We start from the raw sequence: 20,929 nt of genomic DNA, 5'->3' as shown, positions 1-20,929 counted from the left end.
CTTGTTGTAAGAGATTTAGGAAATTCATTAGGCTTCCTGTGTTGGTTTTCGTAAGTGAATGCCTTTACTTTAAAGCAACATAGTTCTGAAAAGTATATTTGCATCTAAACTGCTCACATGGTTTTAAAAACAAAAAAATACCGTTTACACCTTGAAACCTTAACCAGAATAAATTTACAGTATATTGAGCAATAAAAGACACCTTTGATGGTTTAATTTAAAATTGTTAAAACTTTTATTCTGAAAACATTAGGTTAACATGTCGTAGAAGTAGGATAAACCTTTGTAATGGATGGCTTCCTTTGTGAGTCTCTCATCATGAATAATCACATAAAAATCCAGCTATTAAATGCTGTAAAGTAACAACACTGGGAAACAAAAGTTGTTTTCTACTGTTGTTACTTCACAAGAAGTGCTTGATTTTCCTCTGTTCTGCTGCCCTGCCCGAGAAAAGCAAGGTAGCAAAATGGTTGCAGGTGGCCTCACATTCCTTCTACCACTTCTTCAGGGTCTCCACAAACCCAAGAGAGGTGGCTAAAAGCGGATCGCGTATTGATTGCTTCAACATTCTTCTCTGTAGACCTGCATTGACAGCTGAAAACGAACTGCATTGCAAGCGTCTCTCACAGAGAAGCTCTCAGTATGGTGTCAGCTCTCTGCTCTCAATGCGAGAGCAGGGAACGGAGCTTTGGACAGCGCTGGCACAGAGCCATAGGAGGCTAGGTTATTATTATTTTTTTTTTACTTTTAGACAAGTGTGTAGAGATGCAGAGGTGGTGGAGGTAAATCAGGCATTTTGTTTTATCTTTGGTAGGGGGTGAGGATACTACGTTATCAATTACTCCCCAAATAATCTTCTGACCCTTCACTGATTTTGAAAGCAGGGCAGATAATTTGTGGGGCCATATATAAAATAAAATTATAGATGAGTAACAAGCAAAAAATTGCGATGTTTTTCACCACGGGGTTCTGAGTGATATCCTAGCCAACTCGAGCTTCAGTGTCATCATCTATTTGGTATCATTCATAATCGGTCCCATGTAAAACAAACCAGTTTATTCACTTTTAGCCATTTTTAGGTCAAGCCTAGCGCAGCGAGCATGTGCTGCTGTACGAGGTATGTTGTATCTGGTATATGTGATTCAAGAACCTCCCATCTTTTCAATTGGATTCTGTTAGTGCCCTTCTTAATTGCTTGCTTTTCTTTGGTGGATATACTTAATTAGTCTTGCCTTTTGGCATTTTGGACCCTCCCAGGTGACCGCCCCTGTTACTGTGGCATTACTCTTTTTTTTCATATACGTTCGTTCCTGTTCCTGCTGCACTCTTTTTTTTTGTTGCTTTTCCTCTGCTTGTGTATAAGCACAGCGCCTGCTTCACGGACGCCGAGCTTCATGTTTAAAACGGTGTTGGATCTAGCCCTGATCTCTTGACTGGGTGAGAGTACTCTGCTTAATTCAGAGACTCTGTCCATCACCACCCCTTGTTGTAAATTATTTTGTCCACCCTAAGCGTGGAAGGGTATACTCAGATGTGAGTCCCTTGCTCATTGCACCATCAGGATTCAAGCAAGCCGGGCCGAAGACGCCTGAAATGGCAGAAACCGGTCCCCGGAAGCTTGTTTCCTTCCCAGTGTAAGAATTGGCTTTTGTAGTCTGGTCTGCCCTGTTCCCATGATGCACTGGGCCAGGGACAGACTAATTTGCATACAGCCAGGTTCTGAAACTGGGATGGTGCAATGAGCTAAAAAACGGTGTTGGATCTAGCCCTGATCTCTTGACTGGGTGAGAGTACTCTGCTTAATTCAGAGACTCTGTCCATCACCACCCCTTGTTGTAAATTATTTTGTCCACCCTAAGCGTGGAAGGGTATACTCAGATGTGAGTCCCTTGCTCATTGCACCATCAGGATTCAAGCAAGCCGGGCCGAAGACGCCTGAAATGGCAGAAACCGGTCCCCGGAAGCTTGTTTCCTTCCCAGTGTAAGAATTGGCTTTTGTAGTCTGGTCTGCCCTGTTCCCATGATGCACTGGGCCAGGGACAGACTAATTTGCATACAGCCAGGTTCTGAAACTGGGATGGTGCAATGAGCTAAAAAACGGTGTTGGATCTAGCCCTGATCTCTTGACTGGGTGAGAGTACTCTGCTTAATTCAGAGACTCTGTCCATCACCACCCCTTGTTGTAAATTATCATGTTTTAGACAGCATTTATTGCATTTATATTACAGCTGCCTTATCTTTCCCTTCCGTCGCTGCCTCTTTATTTTTGGCTTTCCCCCTCCCTCCTTGAGGTAGGAGCCCTCCCCCACCCGCTGAGTACAAACACAGCTGTGGGTTTCTCAGTACACGCATTGTGAGGCTTTTGTTTTAAAACCTTACCCATGCTGCACATCAGATTGATTAAACAAGGTACCAAATTAAGAAGTAATACACCTGAGTTTTCTATAGTATAAAATGCAGGCTGGTTACCAAACTGCACTTTGTAGTACGTTTAGAAGTGCTACCGCAAAATGTACAACAAAGTGCTATTTATAAAGTGCACTCTTGTAGTAACTTACACGTTTGTAGAACAGATCTAACTCCAATATTTTCTATTGGAGGGGGTTGAAGTACCAGTGGTTGACTATGTGTAGTGCTGGATTTACTACAGAAGTGTAAGTTACTACAAAAGTGCAGTTTGTGAACACCGAAAAGTAGCAAACTTACTCAAAAACGTAAGTTAACTTTGTGAATCAGGCCATACATGTTTAGTTGCTACAAAAAATGTACAGCGCATATTTCAAAGCAACTAAACAATGTGAAGCAAAAGCAAAATATATTCACTTAGTTTAGCACCAAGTACAGTGGGCCCGATTTACAGAACTAACTTACGACAAAATCCTAAACTTACTACTTTTGGTATTCACAGAAGGCATTTAGTTGTCTTAAGTTAGGATTTTGTCTTAAATTAGGACTTTGCCTTAAGTTAGGATTTTGTCCTAAATTAGGATTTTGCCCTAAATTAGGATTTTGTCCTAAAATAGGATTTTGTCTTTAGTTAAACTTAAGTTTAACTTAAGTTTGTCTTAAGTTTAACTTTAGACAAAATCCTAATTTAAAACAAAATCCTAATTTAAGACAAAATCCTAACTTGAGACAAAATCCTAATTTAGGACAAAATACTAATTGAGGACAAAATACTAACTTAGGACAAAATCCTAACTTAAGACAAAATCCTAACTTAAGACAAAATCCTAACTTAAGACAAAATCCTAACTTAAGACTACTAAATGCCTTCTGTGAATACCAAAAGTAGTAAATTTAGGATTTTGTTGTAAGTTAGTGCTGTGAATAGGCCACCATTGTCTCTAAAATGAGCATGTTGTTGAAACATTACAAAAGACAGACACATTGGTTTTTGAATCTTGTGCACTTATTTACATGACAAAAGCAGAAACAATCATGTACTTGCACTGTTGGTTCCCATGTAATGAGAACAGGTAACATTAATTCCTACTGCAATTCCTGAGCATATGACGAAATGTAAGCGTGTAACACAGATGTGATAGGGTACTTACAGTTTGCCTTTCTCTATACAGGAAAAGGCTGGCTTCCCAATCGGTGATAATGTGGCCAGCAGCTTTCAGTTCTCTTCCTGCTGATACTGGTACTGCAACACTACACGGCTCAATACTACGAGTCTGCCTGGCAGAAGGTCTGGTTAAGTCCACAGGCAGCACTAAAGTGACCCCATACCGACAGACAAAGGTCATCTCACTCGTGTCTGTCAGTCCTTTGTCTCTGTTCTCTGTAGGCCAGATTCACCGTTTATAAATCTATATAACTGTAACCCATTATATAAAGACCAACAGGAGCTAAAAATCTTTCAGAAACACCTATTTTTAATAAATTTTGGAATCATATTTTTGAATCTTCTTTTTCTGTAACCAATCACAGCGCAATAATATTATTTTATTTTTAGCAAATTATGCCTTTGAAGCCTTTCTTCTTAAAATTGTTTTACCACTTCTAAATGGAGCTCAACAGAAATGTACAAGCACTGGCAAGGTAGATGTTTTCATTTAAATAAAACGCAAATAACCTTACAATTACAAAAAGCTGAGGAGTTTAGCTAAACTACCTCTGCGAAAGGCAGAAAGAGTTTGTATTTCACAAATGCTCATGGACAATGTCATGGCCACAAGGCAAATATTTCTCCAATAAACAAAGTCCAAATTACTAGTTCCTACAGATTCAAACAACTTATTTATCAGTACTGGCACACAAATAGGATTAATGGCAGCATGCAAGATGGTGTTGCCGGGTGTGGGGTAGCTCTGAGGCCTCAACCATAGCAGTTTGGCATTCACATATGGATTGGTGCATGCTTGAGAAACGTTTGTATACAAAGGTAGGGATGTCCTAGAAAATAAGAAGCTATCTGTGGATCGTGGATAAAATATTGTAATGTATCCTGAGTAGAGTAGTGCTGAAGAACAAGTTACTTACCTTCGGTAACGATATATCTGTAAGAGATATAGATTAGTTATGGATTCCTCACCTTAGATTTACCCCCAGGTGTCAGACTGGATCCAGAGAATTTTTTCCACAGCATTACCCGTGCTCATCTATAGATGGCGTTGGTCAACTCCGCATACGTGGTTGAGGCCTTGGTCGCTGGAATGATGTTGCGGTATCTACTTAGACGCTGCCCTCGCACGATGATGTCAGTTCTTTACACGACATTCCATGCCAGAAGAGCAGAGCCTTGCATGACACGGACCACTGGTTCACAAAAACTAGGGCACTGAAAGGGAAGTCCCTTACCCTAGAAGTCAGTTTGCAGAATGGGCAGGATGGGAGGGGCGGTGAGGAATCCATAACTAATCTATGTATCTTACAGATATTTTGTTAACTTGTTCATCTGAAAGAGACAATTAGTTATGGATTCCTCATCTTAGAATAGATACCCGAGAAGTAAAAATCCCAGTGGTGGGTCTGCAAGCCAAATTCACACCAGAAAGTCCTGGTGAACTGAACGGCCGAAGAAGCAGTCTCTCCGGATTTGGCTGTCCAGGCAGTAGTGTTTGGTAAATGTGTGCAGTGAACCCCAAAAAGCTGCCTGGCAGATGTCAAGAAGGGGGACTCGACGTCCCAAAGCAGTAGTGGCTGCCGTTGCCCTGGTGGCATGGGTTTACATCCCCACTGGAGGTTCCTTTTTCACTAAGGAATAGCAGATCTTGCTGCAAAGAACGACCCATCGGGATATGGTTAGTTTTTGCACTGCCCGACCTTTCTTGGCACCCACATAACCAACAAAGAGCTGGTCATCCACCCGGTATTGTTTTGTGCGATCCAGATAGAATGAAAGCACACATTTTGGATCTTGGAAGAAAGGGCTTGTAGCTCACTCACCCTGCGAGCAGAGGTGATGGCAACCTGAAAGCCAGTTTTAAGGGTCAAGAGTCTGAGAGGGCAGTTATGTAGCGGCTCAAAAGGAGAACACATAAGAAAAGTAAGAACCAGGTTCAAGTTCCACTGGGCATCATGAAAGGAGTTGGAGGGAACAAGTGAGTAATGCCCTTAAGGAAGCTATTTACAATAGGGGACTTGAAAAGAGAAGGCTGGGCTAAAGAAAGAATGAAGAGGAGAACCTCTGAAAGCGGATCAGAAAGGGGATCCGCAGCCTTTGCTGGGCACCATGCCACAAACTTGTTCTATCTACAGGCATATACCGTTTTGGTGGAGGGACGCCTGGCTGCCAACATAACATTACAGACTTCGGGAGGAAGGTCAAAAGCTGTCAACTGTCGCCGCTCAATTTCCACACAAGGAGGTGGAGGCTGAACAAGTTCAGGTGGAGGACCGTCCCCTGCTGCTGAGACAGAAGATCCTCCTGAAGAGGCAGTCTGATGGGAGGAGCGATGGCCATGTGTAATAGCTCAATCAAGGGCAACAAGAATGACTTGGGTTCAGTCGCACTTGATCATCAGCACTGTGGGCAGAAGTAGGGATGGGCGGAAAGGCGTATAGAAGACCGAAACTCCACACGTGACGAAAAGCGTCGCCTAGCGAGGGCCGCCTTGTAAATTTCAACTCGCAGAATTGCTGACATTGCGTGTTTTCTTCCGTGGCGAATACATCTAACCAAGGCTCTCCCCACGGCTGAAAGAGACCTTGCACAACCTCCGAGTGAAGACGCCATTCGTGATCCATCATGTACCTGCGACTGACTTCATCCGCCCTGACGATCAGAGAACCTGCCAAGTGTAGAACCACTAGGGGTATGCCCTGATGTTCCAGCCATGTCTAAACGCGGAGAGCCTCTTGACATAGGGTCCACAACCCCACCCCGCCCTGTTTGTTGCAGAACCACATGGTGGTGGTGTTGTCCGGGAAAACCTGCAGCACTCTTCCCCAGACAGAGGGAAGGAATGCCTTTACTGCAAGACGAATAGCCTGAAACTCCAGAAGGTTGATACGAAGACAGACTCCGCCCGAAGAGACCAGAGGCCACTGATCTCCGCCTCTCCCATGTGGCCGCCCCACCCCAGCAGTGATGCATCTGTCACCACTGTGAACTCTGGTTGGGGAAGGGAGAGGGATCTGCCGTTGACCCAATACCGGTTTGTAAGCCACCACTGCAATTGGCATACAGTGCCCTCCGAGATCTGGACGCAATCGGAAAGATTCCCCTGATGCTGTACCCAACTGGAACTTCAGGTCCCACTGTAGAGCCTGCATATGCCACCTGGCATAGTCCACCAGCAGGATGCAGGAAGCCATGAGGACCAGTAGCCTCAGGGTCATTCTGACCGAAACCGGGGATAGAGGCTGAAAGATAAGAATTATAGCCCGAATATCCCAGACTGGCTGCTCTGGAGGATAAGCCCGAAACCACGCTTTGTCCAGAACTGTTCCGATGAAAAGGAGCTTCTGAGAGGGAATCGGGTGTGACTTTAGCACATTGATGGTGAACCCCAGCAAGTGCAGGAGATCGGCTGTAGTCTGGAGGTGGGAGACGACAGACTGGGGGGAGCCTGCCTTCAACAGTCAGTCGTCAAGATAGGGAAGACTGGAACCTCTGATCTGCGCAGATGAGCTGCGACCACCGCCATCACTTTCGTGAACACCCGAGAGGCGCTGGTAAGGCGGAAGGGGAGCACAGTAAACTGAAAGTTCTCGTGGCCTACTGTGAACCGTAGGTAACGCCGATGGGCGCCAGGACGGAGATGTGAAAATAAGCGGCCTGCAAGTCCAACGCTACCATCCAGTCTCCAGGGTCGCAGGTAGACAGGACCTGAGCCAGGGTCAACATTTTGAACTTCTCCTTCCGGAGGAAGTGATTGATGTTCCAAAGATCCAAGATAGGACGCAATCCCTTGTTCTTCTTGGGCACCAGAAAGTAGTGGGAATAACAACCACAACCTACTTCTGGGGCAGAAACGTGCTCAATGGCTCCCTTGGTCAAGAGAGCCGTAACTTCCTGTTGGAGAAGGGCCAAGTCATCCTCTGACATGCGATGGGTCTGAGGTGGCCTGGATGGAGGGGTAGTCTCGAAGGGGAGGGAGTAGCCCCTTTGGACTATCTGCAAAACCCACCTGTCTGACTTGATGTTGAGCCAGTGGAGGAGGTGATGGCGAATCCTGCCACCCACTGGCAAAAGGTGGCCCTGAAGTGTCAGACTAGGAGGGCTTGAAGGCTGCTGCAGAGGGTGCGCTGGTGGACAGGCCCGCCCACTGGTCCCCAGACCCACAACGGTGGGTCCCACGTCCAAGGCCGCGCAGAGAATGGACAGCTTGCGCAGGCCTGTGGCTCTGGGCAGAACGTGGTGGGGTACCCCTTCTGTAGCCACGAAAGGGGGAAAGGCAGACTGCGCTGGGTGGGAGGTGGATGCGAGGCTCAAGGACCTGCCCGTGGCCCTGGAGTCCTTAAAACGCTCAAGCGCGCCTTGTCGCCAAACAAGCTACGGCCATCAAAGGGCATGTCTAAAGCGTAGCTTGGACATCACCCGAAGAGCCAGTAGACCTCAACCAGGCTTAGTGTCTAAGGGCTACCAACGTGGAAATCGTCATGCCTAGTGAGTCAACGGTGTCCAGCCCACATCGGTTGGCGAACTTCGTTGTGTCTCTCCCTTCGGCAACTGCACGGGAGAGCACGGCCCGGGCCTTCTCCGGGCACTGTGGCAGCACATGCACAATCGTATCCCACACCGAGTGGGAGTACCGGCCCAAGAGACATGCGGTGTTCACTGATCACAGTCCCAAGCTGGAGGAAGAAAATATCTTCTTCCCACGGTGGTCCAGCTTCTTGGATTCCATATCAGGTGGTGTGTTAGGAAATGCGCCCTTGGAAGTCGAGGCTTGGACTACCAAGCTCAAAGGAGGTGAGGTGGTGAGAAAGGAAAATGGGGTCACCCGGGGCCGGTCCATGGCGTCGGGAAATCATCCTATCCACAGGAGCCCCTGTGTTGGGCTTGGACCAAGTGCCCAAAAAGGATGTCTGTGAGGGTCTCATTGAAAGGCAGCAGGGGCTCCGAAGAGGCCGCTGCCAGCTGAAGCACATCGGATCAGGAGGTTAGTCCTGACCGCCACCGTATGAAGCTCGAGGTTTAAGGCCTCGGCGGCCCTACACAACACCACTGTGTAAGATGCACCCTCCTCCGTCGCCACGGTAGGGGGAGAAAGCATGCCAAGGTCTGTGAAGGTGTACAGACCACTGGCATCACCCAACTCCTCTCTCCAGTCCAGTTACTCTAACTGGTCAGCAAGAGAGTCCACAGACCCCTCCCAGTCCTCCTCACCCTTTCCTGGTAACCACTCAGGGCGGTAGGAAGCATCAGGGGAGAACAGGGGAACAAAAGTACCGGTAGGCACTGGTCCTGAAGTCGGATGACGTCGGCCCGGCTCCGAGTCCTCATCGAAGGGGAGGCCGGGGCCGACATTAGTTGGGGCCACAACCGGCATCAGAGGTGGCAGGGATGTTGTCACTGCATTCAGCGACGGAGATGTCACAAGGTAGACCGGAGCCAAAGCCACCTGCATCGAAGGCCTAGAGCCCCTAACCGAGTTAGCAGGGCCGGAGGGTGAGCTAGCAGAGTCGGGCTGCCCAAAGATGGAATGCAAGGCTTTGTAAAAGTTGCGAAGCTGGGCAGGGGTCGCTCCGGCTCCCGTAAAGGGAAAGAAGGCCGTAGTCGACCCAACAGGCTCTGCGGGGGGAGCCGAACCACTACCTTCTGCTTCCTGCGTTGCTTCATCTGACGGACGGGGAGAACGCGAAGAGCGACGATGCTTCTTCGCCTTCTTCATGTGCTTCAACTTAACCGAAGACGAAGACTTTGATGACAAGTGGTGGTTTTGGCTCCGCAACCGGTCCCGCGACCTCCCTCTTGACTGGGACCTCGAACAGCGTGGAGCGGACTGCTGGGCCTTGAGAACCTTTTGGGATGGCTCTTACAAGGACTTTGGTTTCATGGCCCAGTAGTCGGAGCTAATTTTTAACTCGCCCTTTCTGGTGCCTACTCTGTTTGTGTTCAGGCCTCAATTATATTTACCTCTGGCCTCACTTAATTCGGGTGCATCTACACCTACATCCGGGGCTTCCCTGCATTGGTTTCTTCCTCGATGCCTCCGATGGTCCGCCATTTCGGGACATTAGAGCAAGGTAAGCGGTGCCTGCGGTCATACCTCCACATTGTACGCTAGAGTCTATTTTCGTTGCTTTTGTTTTGTTTTAATTCGGCCTTTCTGGTGCTTACGCGGTTTGTGTTCAGGCTCTATTGTATTTACCTCTGGCCTCACTTAAATTTGGGGGCATTCACGCCTACATCCGGGGCTTCCCTGCATTGGTCTCCATTTGAGATTGTACCTGTGTACTCTTCCTTTTTAAAAATCAGGTAAGCGTCCTGTGGTATTCTTCTCCACTCTGCGCTTTAGACATATTTAGATACCCGCATGAGTACTCCCTTCTCATTTTTTGCATCTGTTTTGTTTAAATATTTGTAGCCTCCTAAATTCTGGCTTCTTGTGGCTGGCCATCATTGATGTGGCAGGATTTACTCTTTCCCTGCGGCGTGATTTTACCCTCCTTTGCCTTCGCCTGTATCTGCTATTGAATCTTTAGCATAGCTTTCTGTGAGTAATTGATTTCTTCTTCTTCCTATATTTTTTCTTCCTTCTTTACCTTTCTAGTCCCCAGACAGCACATTTAGCGCTGCCCTCCTTATTTCTGCCTTTTTCGTTTAAATTTTGGTTGTCTGGGTATATCCCTTTCTGCTTTAGATCCCCTCCCATTTTTGCATTAACACTGCTATTTGGGCTAGTCCGTTCACTATTCAGGCATGTTTCATGTCCTCTGGCTGGTCTCTCGCAGTTTCATGTGCTGATTAGTTTTCACAACATTCCCCTTTTGCCTATTTTCATTTCAGAATCTCATTTTTTCTGGAGTACAGACCGGACTCCAGGTTCAGAGTAAAGCCTGTGCTATAAGATTGTAAAGGTGTGTGTACTACGATATTGGTGGTGGACATGCTATTCTGATTGCACACTGTTGGTTGGGATATAAGGTTTTAGCCATGGTTGGATTGTCAGGTGTAATTTATCCACTTTATCTCCTTTCTTTTCCCTTGTTTTTTCATATTTTTTTTTAAGCTTCTTTATCATTATTCTGTGTACCTAGTGAATGTCTTGCTCAATGTTTGACCCTGATTGGTCCTGTTTTTAACTTTTTTCTCCCACAGGCAGTCTCCTCAGCCCTGCTGTTCACACTGTATTACGCTTCTATATATGGATGACCACTCCCGGGTCACGAATACTAATTAAAGCATGAAATGTGCGCCCTGACAAAGGAATGTTTGTAATAATTTCTGGTACTTTCCAAAACGCGCGTGGACTATAGATTTTGTTTTTTGTAATGTCTGATGTTTCTAATTTTTTTTATAATTGTATGTGATTTATATTCATTGTATGTGTTTGCTGTATTTGTCTCTTGGTTGCTGGACATATAGTGTGTAGCTTCAATTTTGTACATTGTTAATTGTGGGCTGTATTTGTGTTTTATGAATATTTGTGTACAGTATATATGAATATGTGATCGTTTTTGTAAAGAAAATGATAAAATATTTAACGATGATAAACAAATAAAAAGCATTTGAACTGATCTGTGGGTGAATTCTCAATATTTTGGAGCTACTGCCCCTTTTCTCGTTTCCCATTGGGGACATCTCTTGGTTAGATGTTCCCCTAGAATTAGTTTTCTCAGGGTCCCTTATTCGTTTATCTACTAGTAGTCGGAGCACGACTTCGGGTCGTGGTCGCGCTCCAGGCACCAAAGGCACACAGAGATGCGGGTCTGTGACCGACATCAATTTGTGACAGGAGTCGCAAGCCTTGAAGCCGGTCCGACGTGACATCCCTCCGTGCACCAGGAGTCGAACGACTGAAAAAAATGTCGACAAAAGTTGCAAAAACAGAGTCAAAAAGTGACTCGAGATACCGCTCTCTCTGGATCTGTGCTGGCTGGCGGCAAAAAAGAAAGAACTGACGTCAGAACGCAAGGGTGGCGTCTAAGCAGATACAGCAAAGTCATTCCGGCGACCACAACGCCTGAGACAAACACGGAGTCGAGAGATGCCACTTTTCGACGAGCAGGGGTACTGCAGAAGCCATATCGAGTGCTTGAAGCCCGCCGCCTCTTATTGAAAAGGGAGGTCGAGCAAATGTTAGAATCTGGGATCATCGTACCCTCTAAAAGCAACTGGTCCTCCCCAGTGGTCTTAGTTCCAAAACCTGATGGGACCACTAGGTTTCGGGCCGTCAATAGAGTCTCAAAACAAGATGGATATCCTCTGCCTAGGGTGGACGAACTGATTGAACGCCTTGGTGAGGCTCAATATATAACAACCATTGACCTCACCAAGGGGTATTGGCAAGTCCCCCTTCACCCCACGGATCAGGAAAAAACAGCTTTTTCGACCCCAGATGGCCTTTTCCATTTTACTGTTCTTCCCTTTGGGCTGCATGGTGCTCCAGCAACCTTTCAGCGTCTCATGGACACCCTCTTAGACCCCACCACCAATACGCTTCAGCTTGTTTGGACGATATAATAGTCTTCAGCCCTACCTGGAACACCCACCTACACCACCTTGGGTTGGTCCTAGGAGCCTTACAAGACGCGGGCTTGCACATAAACGCAAAGAAATCCAGAATCGCATTTACACAGGTCAAATAGTTGGGGTACGTCCTGGGAGAAGGACGCATATTTCCACATCAGGAGAACGAAAGAGCAATCCAGTCCCAATCCTTCCCGGCCACTAGAAGGGATTTAAGGGCGATCCTAGGGTTGGTTGGGTACTACCGCCGTTTGATTCCCCACTTTGCTATGGTGTCTGCTCCTCTAACTGATTTACTCAAGAAAACAGCTTCCTCCTCACACCTAAAACATCCTTCCCCCCCAGGCTTGTTCCGGCTTCCAAACACTTAAGAATGCGTTAACCTCCGCCCGAGTATTAACAACTCCAAATTTTGAGAAACCCTTCTTCCTGCAGACAGACGCCTCGGGGGTAGGGTTAGGTGCAGTCTTATCCCAACTAGACAAAGAGAACAGGGAACAACCCATACTGTACCTGAGTCGTAAATTGTTCCCTAGGGAGACCTCATACCTCATAATCGAAAAAGAATGCTTAGCGGTAAAATGGAGTATTGACAAACTCCGTTATTATCTAGAAGGCCGTCACTTCACCCTTTTTACAGACCACGCCCCGTTGACTTGGCTACAGCAGAACATGGGTCGGAATGACCGCATACTTCGTTGGTTCCTGTCACTTCAGCCTTATGACTTTGAGATCCACCATAGGAAGGGGGCGGGGGGCGGAACAGGCAAACGCTGACTTTCTTTCTCGCTATCCCCTTTCACCCGAGCGGGGAAGGCTAGGGGGGGAGATTTGTCAGGGGGTCCCTGAATCCTACGAAGTAGCCCCCGAGAGTGACTGTCAATCTCCTTCACAGAATTGGAGCGGTCCCTTTAAGGAAGATCCGGACCTTCCAGAGGCGGTGTTTGCCCCTGTGACGACAGCCCTCGTCAGCCTATCACAACCGACGACGCTACAGGAAAGGGCGGATGGGGAAGGACCAAGTGCGAAAACCGGGACTGAAGACGGAGAGAGACGGAGAGTAAACAGAGCGGATTGGAGGACCAACGATCGACCGGAAGGATTTTCGACCGGCCGAGAGGATCCAGAGGAATCAACGGGAGGAGATACAATACAACAACAACATTTTCTGTTCAGCAATGATAGTCACACACAGCAAGAGGGGCCATTATTGTTCATCCAAATGTACAACTCCAGTGGATTATCGTCCAATTTCATGGCAAGTGTAAGCAATATCTAGTCCCATTCGGACACCCTCTGTGTTCTCCATGCTCTTAACCTTAACCTCTACTTACAATTTCCTTGCACTGTGCCAATTATTAAGTTCGGACTTCCATTATCAAAAACGAGGAATATGGGCTAACACTGGGCTAGTTGTTGGCATACACAACACAAAAACAAGGCCCATATTAATCTTTTGTATGCTTTATTCTTATAGATTCAACTGTTCCAGGGGAAATCTTGATTTGTGACAATTATAACAAACTATGAAAATCTCATGATGGATCAAATGATGTTATCAACCCTTAAAGATAGCTTTCCTACACTGGTTGCTTTAATAGATTAACAGGAAGTCATTCCTCGGCAAACATTGGTAACATGCACGTTAATATATACATGTCTTTAGCCCACATTCGGCTTTTTCCCTTAAGAATTACGGCAGGTGTTCTCTCACAAGAGGCTCCATAAACTTTTTAATGGACAAGTTGCTTACCTTCGGTAATGCCTTACCTGTTAGAGACATAATATAGCCGCAGATTCCTTACCTTGGAATATCCCAGGTGTCAGGCTGGATCTGGAAGACTTTTGCTTGAGAAATACTCTTGTAATACTCTTGCTTGCCAGTAGTTGGCGTCAGTCGGCTCTGCGTGGCATTATCCGCGCCTGAAGTGACATCTGCGACACCTATATGTGGGCCATCTCGGCCTGCTGACGTCAGTTACTTTTCACGACTTTCCACACCAGGAGTACGGAGCCATGAAGTGCACTGATGGTGGTGTGTTTAGAACAACTATGGGTGTGAAAGTGATCCGCCCTGACACTAAAAACCTGTCCACAGTGCGGGGTGGATTGGTAAGGAATTCATGCAGAAAGAAAAGAACTGACAGCGCATTGAGGTGGCATCTATATAGGTGAAGTGGACGCCACTTAAGCGCGGATAATGCCACGCTAAATTCCTTACCAACCCACACAGCCAACCCGCACTGTGGACAGGTTTTTATGGTCAGGGCTGATCCCTTACACAGCCCTAGTTGTTCTAAAAACACCACCATCGGTGACCGTCATGGCTCCATGCTCCTAGCGCAGAAAGTCGTGAAAATTAACTGACGTCAACGTGCCAAGGTGGCGCCTATATAGGTGACGTGGATGTCACTTACCGAGCTGATGATGGCACACAAAGTTAACCGATGCCACCTTCCGGCGTGCAAGGATATTGATCGACCAAAAGTCTTTCAGATCCAGCCTGATGCCTGTGATATTGTAAGGTAAGGAATCTGCGGCTAGATGTCACTATCAGATTGGCATGATCACAGAAGAGAAAACGGGTCACAATATGGCCTGGTTAATGTGAAAGTATGTTGCCATTTTGCATAGCAAAGAACTTTGTAAAAGTTAAGACAGGTATCAGCATCTAAGTTTCACAGACCATGCAGTTAAAAAGTGGCTTGCAAGATAAAAAACAAAGTACCTTGTGACTGTGCCAATGTTTAATTGATGAATAATTATAATTTGGCAATAGAGTGTTCATCGCTAATACTTTAATTAGAGGCCATCCTATATGAGTGACCCAAGTTTCCAAAAATCACACTAGTCACTAAAAAATATTTTGTCAAAATCAAATAAAATAGGAACAACTTTGAAAGTACAGTCATGAGCTCGAAACCAAAAATATCACATTTCAGATTTGGTTCAGGTCATGAGATGTGAACATAAATATCTACACCCTTACCGTGTTTTTGGCCTGGGTCATCATCTCATGGGACAAGTGAAGCAGACACAAAACTGTGCTCTTTGTGACACCTTTCCCCATATAGGATTGTGCATTTCCTCCCCATTCAACATAAAAAGAAGATATGACCTGCAAAGAGAGAAACAATTTCATGCTCTACTTGCTTGAGCGATCTTCAGAAATAAGTTCAAGGGCAAGAAAGATAGAATTAAAAATACAATGTTACTCCATAATAAAGTTTTCTTCTTGTGGAAGCTTACGATCTCTGCGAAGACAGCCATTTTGAGTTTATATGGCGCAAGAGGACAACTATTGGTAAAGAAGGAAGAGATCAGTAGATCTGTGACCATTCGAGCTGAGGTAATGCTATAGCTGCTTTTGTTCTAGACTCTAGTTATTCAGAAAGCACCAGGCTTAACTTACAATGAAGCTACTAGTCTTTAAGGTGCTGCAGTCCTAGAAAAAGGGACTACTTGTATCTTTAGATGCATGCTGTTCCTACACAACCATATTACGTTAAAATTCCCCAATATAAAGTCAGAAGAATTTCTCCTTGCTCAATACATTTTCAGACCTTTTAAATGTACATACTTTTAAAAAAAAGAAGGAAAAAAGAAAACAAGCACTGGCTACGTGAATGGGTCTTTTGTAGCTAAACTACTGGCATTGACAATGCTTTGTTTAATTTGCTTAGAGAGCAGCTGCGAACCCGTGAGCATCTGTGGTGGCCATCTTGGAATGGGTTTTAAAACATAACAAAATACACTGAAAGATGTCTATAGCCACTGATCTGTTTATATTCACATTTCAATGTATTTTAGAATGGTATAAAAAATGCTGTTCAAAGATGGTGGCAGGGGATGTCTGTCATTTGAGGTTAACTTTGAAAACATTGTGGTCTATTTTAATAGACTCCATTCAAAGATGGCTAAGTATTAATCCATGACAACCTTTTTTGAATGGGATTTGTTAACAAATTCATTCATAAATGTCTGCTGGAAATTCTCACATACAAGAAGCCTTCTTTAAATGAACAAACAAAACCAATAACATTGCTTGCTGGCAACAGCAAGGCAAGAATCAGCGATGGTTTTTGAGGCCAGTGGGCTCTGGGTGAAAGGCGGGATTATGGTGGTTAAAAAATAAAAGAGGGGTATGGGGTGAAGAGAGGGGTAGGGGTGTTGAAGGGGGATTATAAAATAACATTAAAACATCTCCATTCTTTTTCTAAATTAGTCTCAGGATTTTATTGAGTGTGTGTCTCATTTATTGACTGTGTGTACAACAAATGCATACCACTACCCTTTGATAAGCCTAAACTGCTCACCCACACTACCACAAATAGAGCACTTGGAATTTTTAATTTAAGCCCTATCAACGGATACGGGTCGACTGTACTTTTTGAATGGTGTGCCCTTACATTGGCACTACCACATAAAAAGCCAGTTTCCTACTCTGCAAGACATCTGGCAAATTTGGCAACCTGTAGGAAGGCATCCTACAGCTTGTCAAATCTGATGCAGATATATAAATCGGTTCCATAGTTATAAGGGGGTTTCACTCACCTTTAAATTTAATTTTCCACAGGAGTTTTTTCTTCACCTGTAATTCCAAAACTGCTGAACAGATGGTCACTAAATTCTTATGGCACAGCACCTTATTCAGTCATTTTGTACCTTTTTCTGTGTAGTAAGGTAAAACACGGTCATCCATTTTGGACATACAACGCAAATGTGAGCAGCGGGAATGTCAAGTGATGTGCATTTTTCAAATCGGTGCTGATGCCTGCTTAGGCATACATGCACAAAAGGACCTCAATGCTCATGCACAACAACGTCTCAATGTTCACAAATTCTGGGAAGAAACCACAAACGACCTCATGCTGCTATATTCATAGGTGGTTGGATTAGACTGCCCACTTACGGATCCCTATCCTTAGCTTAGTTTGAATGGCCAGTGAGAAATTAAAAAAGAAAAGAAACCTGGTCCAGGGAACTAATCACATTTTCCCACCACACCAAGGGAGTTAATGAATTCCCTTACAAGCCTTGCTTAAGGACAAGGGAAGAGGATAGCGTCTCAGTCCTCCCACCTAAGTCAAGGGAAGAAGAGTAATGCAAAAAGTATACCAGAGCCTGGGGTATTCCCCTCCTCACCACACACACTGCCAAAATGTGTGGGACCAGTAAACCTTAAACACCTTATCTTGTCCAAAGGAGAGGAGCGGAAATGCCCCATAACCCTTAACAGTGTCTTGCCAGTGTATAGGTTGGCTTATTGAATAGTTTATTTCTGATTCTGCAATAAAAATATATTTACAAAAAAAAACCTTAACAGTGTCTTAGCGCTACTTTCCACTACTCCCTCTCACATTACCCAAGTGTGATGGGGCTCCCAAATTAAGAACAGGGCACAGGAGTGTTAGTAGACAAATTATGAAACCCTCCCAATATTCTCCGGTGGAGTGTCCACTGAGGTGGGTGACTGAGATGATGGTGTAGGGATGAGGTAGTCATCTCATTCGGTCTGGGCATCAAGTAGCTCTCATTCCTCTCGCTCATTATCAGAGGTATCTGGATTATGGAGTAGGGCTGTCTGTGGTGTAAACCTTACTGGCATAGGCAATGACATAGGTCTTTGTACTGGAGTGGATGGTTGAGCAATGAGTGATCTGGCAGGCGTGGATCCCTGTGGAACAACAGCTCTATAAGGTGAAAACCGCTTTCTATAATCTGCAATCATGAATTGCAAATCAAAAACCAATGATGTTTTTCATATCCCTCATCATAGCCCTCCTCCACTTCCTGGCATTTAACATGCAACTTGGAGGGACTGCGCACAACTGCAAAGACCCCATCATTATCTGATTATTTTTCTTCCAAGAGATGAGCTGGTATCAGGGGTGTCACCTAGCTTGGAGAGGTGAGTTTTGGAGTTCACAACCTTGTTTTCTGCTGTTTTACCATTTTTTCTGTCGTCAAAGTTGTCGCTGATCGGTTAACTGCCGTCGGTGGTAGAGTCGTCAACAGTATCACCGTCATCAGGGAGGTTATCAACGTCGACGGAAGAGCCATCGACAGAGCCTTTGTCGATGAGATGAGGGAAATCTTCAGCATTGGCGGTCTAGTCAGAGAATCTGTTGTCATGGAGAAGAAGGTGGAGATTATAGTTATTTTAGCTGTTGTCGATCATGTTGCTGTATACGTCGTCTTATGTTCTCGTCAACGGTAGGCTGCTCGTTGATGATGTGTCCCCTGGTGGTGCTGAGGAAGGTTCTTAGAAAGCGTGATTGAACTTAGGAGGGGGTGTAGGTGGCTCAGATGATGGCTGTTAGACCTGGCATTATTGGCGTGAGTCTCCCTTCCTTTGGATACCTACAATGTGAAACAGCTCAAACATATGTGCAGGAAATTGAAAGTTGCTACACCAGGTATTTCTAAAAAGGATGACTACCAGAAGGCGCTGAGGGCCTGGGTAGAAGCAAGAAATGCCCCCGATCTTGTGGTGGAGCCAGTTGTGGATGCAGATGGGCCCATTGAGAGGCCAGGGTTTTCAGCTAGGGGAGGAGGACTCTCTCCACCTGGCAGAAGTATCTCTTCCAAAGACATGTCTCCCAGAGAGTTGGAAGACAGGGAAAGAAATAGGGCACTCAAGCTGGAGTTGGCTAAGCTGAAAATGGAGAGTCAGAAGGAAACAGAGAATAACAGGTTGTCTTTGGAAAGAGAGAGAATGAGAATGGAACATGAGAGGATGTTAAGGGAGTTAGAGATCAAGGCCAAGGGCTTAAAAATCAATCCCTCTGGTGGCAGAGCACCATCTTTGCCTTCAGAAGGCAGGGTACATATTCCCAAGGATGTCATCAAAGATTTCCACAAAAATTAAGATATTGGGCAGTGGTTTCCTGCCTATGAGATAGCAATGTTGGCCCACCTGGTCCCTGAGAAGGATTGGGGAGCGGGGTTGTGGGGCCGCTTTTTAACTGAAGGTAGGGATACTTTGTTAGACTTGCCCAGTGATCATAGGATGTCTTATGCCCACATGAAAGAAGCACTGATGACAAGATATGGTTTAACTCCAGAACTCTATAGACAGAGGTTCAGGAATTGTAAGAAGTTGGAGGGAACCACTTGGGTAGAATATGTGTCTTTCTTTTGCAGAGCTATGGATGGTTGGGTGAGGGGTAGCAATGTGGATAATTTTCAAGCGCTCTATGATTTGATTGCTAGGGAGCACTTGTCTGCTAATTATTTTCCAGAGCTACGCCAGCACCTTATTGATAGCAAGTTGACTAACCCTAGGAAGCTTGCTGAAGAGGCGGTCCACTTGGTCAGTACCAGGGTCCACAAGGTTCTTGTGGGAGACTCCGCCAAAGGTGGGCAGGGTCCCCAGCAGAAGAGTGGGGGAGACAAGGGTAAACAGAGGGTGTTCCAGAAAGGGCCCAAAGTAATTCACAAGGGAACCAAGGTAGGGGTTCCCAGCCTCCCCCAGAGAAGTAGTCAGAACAGGTAAGCCTGTTCATAGGGGTCCTGTTACCTGCTTTCAGTGTAATCAGGTGGGGCACCTATGGTATGATCCCCAGTGTCCCCAAAAGGGTCAATATGTGCCACCCCGTGCACCACCCTGTTAGATGGCCAGTGAAGCCCTGGGTGGGGAGGAGATGGGTGCCCAAGGTTGGTGGGGTTCCGCAGAAATGTCTCTTGTCTCACTAGGAGACTTTGAGATGGTTCCTAGAACTCAGCTACCTGATAACACTAAGAAATACAATTAGTGGGTGACCATCAATGGCCATAGAGTGGAGGCTCTGAGAGACACCGGAGCCAGTGTGACAGCTGTCAAGTGTCACTTGGTGTCTGAAGAGCAGGTAGTCCCCAATGCATTCTTCCCAGTTGTTGCCACTGACAACACAGAGAACCATTGCAAAGTGGCTCAAGTTCCCTTTGAGTGGGGGGCGGGGGTCTCTGGTACTCTTCAAGTAGTGACAGAGTTCAGCTTGCGGCAGGAGTCGCAAGGCTTGAAACCGGTCTGGCGTTGGGACATCCCTTGCGCACTTCGCCGGGAACCAAGACTGCATTAAGGAAGGCGCCTGTTGCTACTGGTCTCACTGTTCTGCAAATCTTCTTCGTCGTCTTTGTTTGTGCTTCTTCCAGGATCTTCTACAGACCTCTGGGCATCAAGGACACCCAAAGCAATGGCTGTTGGAGTGAGGGAGTCACTCCCCTGCATCTGCAGGCACCGCAACGAAGCTGACCGGTCTGCTACTCCTGACGTTCCACGGACTTCGAAAGGCTCAGCAACACAGGCGGTGGTTATGCAACTCCCTCGAAGCCTGAATTGTTTTCTCTGCAATTGTGTAGCCAGTATCCCTCGTCAGATACGCTGGGACCAAACCCATGTGCACCACATCAAATTGCCGATGCTAAGACTTGTTGGCCATGCACTCCAGAGATCTTCAGGCTACGAAAAGCTCCAGCCTCCAGCATCGCTTCCTACCTAGTACAGCATCCTTACTGCACCCTCTGAACCGTGGGCCTTCATTTTTGGTGAGCTGCTCAAGGTCCTCTTGCGACTCCTGTGCCTTCGACATGTGGGTCCTCCTGAGGGTCTTCTCCTGCTTCAGTGGGCTCCTCTGCTTACTTGGGGCCTACTCTGACTCTTCTACATATGGTGAGACCCTTGGACCTTGCTGGTCCCAACGTTGCTCCTTCTTCGCTTCCCATGCCAGTCGTAGCTGCCAAGGATTGTAGGCTCTCCCGCTGGATACCTACCACCTGGTTTTCGACTTCTGACGTGGGACAGCTCATGCACAGCTCCTGGTCTTCTTCAGCATTACCTGGTCTTCACAGCTGCAGTTA

General features: G+C 46.1%; 1 protein-coding gene across 3 annotated transcripts in view; it reads right to left on the bottom strand.

The window, feature by feature from the left end:
* Positions 1-20,929, bottom strand: part of RTTN (rotatin) — an 891,871-nt gene that overhangs the window by 281,801 nt on the left and 589,141 nt on the right. For all 3 annotated transcript variants that reach the window (XM_078687523.1, XM_078687524.1, XM_078687525.1), the window contains one exon: positions 15,078-15,206. In XM_078687523.1, coding sequence (XP_078543649.1) covers positions 15,078-15,206 — 129 coding nt within the window. The remainder of the gene's footprint in view (positions 1-15,077; positions 15,207-20,929) is intronic.

This window comes from Lissotriton helveticus, chromosome 4_1, assembly GCF_964261635.1.
Source record: "Lissotriton helveticus chromosome 4_1, aLisHel1.1, whole genome shotgun sequence".
In the NCBI taxonomy this organism is placed as follows: Eukaryota; Metazoa; Chordata; class Amphibia; order Caudata; family Salamandridae; genus Lissotriton; species Lissotriton helveticus.
The sequence above is the reverse complement of the archived record's forward strand: the minus strand, read 5'-3'. Positions and strand labels throughout refer to the sequence as shown.